General features: G+C 36.4%; 1 protein-coding gene across 2 annotated transcripts in view; it reads right to left on the bottom strand.

Moving 5' to 3' along the window:
- Positions 1-1,830, bottom strand: part of RTCA (RNA 3'-terminal phosphate cyclase) — a 23,484-nt gene that overhangs the window by 2,656 nt on the left and 18,998 nt on the right. For both annotated transcript variants that reach the window (XM_012654895.1, XM_012654896.1), the window contains exon 9: positions 771-865. In XM_012654895.1, coding sequence (XP_012510349.1) covers positions 771-865 — 95 coding nt within the window. The remainder of the gene's footprint in view (positions 1-770; positions 866-1,830) is intronic.

Here is a 1,830-nt window from a genome sequence, read left to right as displayed (position 1 = left end):
AGAATTAAAAGAAGACCTGGGCAAGAAGGAAGAGACTAGAAATAACAGAATCTGTCTAAAGAAACTGGACAAGAAATCTTGATGAATACATTTCTAAACATAGAGACTGTGCTGACTTGCGATTAAGGAGAGAAAAGTATGGTAGAAAGGAAAATCTATAAAGACAGTAGACTATAATAGATCTTATTTGAAATACACAACAGCATTTCTCACTATGAGTGAATGTGTTAAGTTTGAGAGGTCTACGACACATCTATGTGGAGAAGTTGATAGGCAGAGGGGATAAAATGAGTGAGGAGTTAAGAAGAAAGGTCTGGGCTAGAGATAGAAATTTGGGAGTTGTCGGCACACAAATTGTACTTACGCCATGAGACTGGACAAAATAACTGAGGCAGTGGCTATAGATCAATAAAAGAGGCATAAGCCTGAGCCTAGGGGCTCATCAAAATTTAAAAGTTGAGAAGATGAAAATGACAACAATAAACTAGCAAAGGAAGACTAGAAAGTATGGCCAGTGAGGCAAGAAGATAATAATATTTCAGAAACCAAGTGAAGAAAGTATTTCAAGAAGGAAGGAGTGATCAAATGCTGTACAAAAGTAAGAAAAGGACTGAAATTTAAAGATTATAAATTCCAGAATTTGAAAAGTGACTCAAGTAGGACTTGCTAATTAGTGTCGGAAAGTCAATGATTAAAATTCATATTCAATCTAATTATCATACATTCAAATCTAATAGTCTGTAAGATTTTTATCGTAGAAGTGTCATTACCTGATCTTGCAGATACTCATCCACAGTACCACCATGTCTAAGATTTGCTAATAGCATTTCAGCAGCTTCAATTCCAACCTTGTCTGCATTTACACCTTAAGACATGCACAATGTAAAAACAAACAAACAAACAAAAAAAACTAATTACTAAAAGGCAAAAAGTTTAATTAATACATTCTAGTTAGCAACGGTATACATTTTTTATGGCCTCTGAACCCACCTAATACACCTTTTAGAATAAGATCTCTAGTTATTTAATCTTCTGAGAGCTTGGCATATGCAAATACTTTGTATCTTTAAATGCACTAGTGTAGGAAAACATAGGCTGCTTTGGCCCTATTAAAACACATTAATTACAAAGCCAGTTTATAACCCTCTAATGCTATAGCTCAATTTCAAAATTTAAAACTTGTGATTTATACATGTTACAATTAGTCTGTAGGCAATTCTACCAGAATTTAAGAATTTTTTAAAAGTCAGGAAATAGGAAATTAAGTTTTATCTAAAGAAGAGCAATATAACATTCTCAGATCAAATATTTTAGAGTTTTATTTCCTTTAAGATTTGAACAGGTATAATCTTATTTTGAATGTAAGTTAGAATACTTACCACCTTGCTCTCCCCTTCCTGCCTCTACACACATACCCCAAATCTTTGGTACAACACTGAATACAAAATAAGTCTGTCAGAAGCAGTGAAATGTCACAGTATTCTTTCAAGGTATTTACTCTAAACTAAAAAATCCTTGGCTACAAATTCTTTTTTTGTTTGTCTGAGGCAGGGTCTCGCTCTGTTGCCCAGCTACAGTGCAGTGGCATCACCATAGCTCACTGTAACCTTAAGCTCCTGGGCTCAAGCAATCTTCCTGCCTCAGCCTCCCAACATGCTAGGATTACAGGCATGAGCTACCACATCTGGTGAAAATGTCTTTAAAAAATGAGAATGTGTAGGCCAGGCGCGGTGGCCCACGCCTATAATCCTAGCTCTCTGGGAGGCCAAGGCGGGCGGATTGTTTGAGTTCAGGAGTTCGAAACCAGCCTGAGCAAGAGCGAGACCCCGT

This window comes from Propithecus coquereli, unplaced genomic scaffold, assembly GCF_000956105.1.
Source record: "Propithecus coquereli isolate 6110/MARCELLA unplaced genomic scaffold, Pcoq_1.0 Scaffold45, whole genome shotgun sequence".
Taxonomy (NCBI): Eukaryota; Metazoa; Chordata; class Mammalia; order Primates; family Indriidae; genus Propithecus; species Propithecus coquereli.
This window is presented reverse-complemented; position numbering and strand designations above follow the sequence as displayed.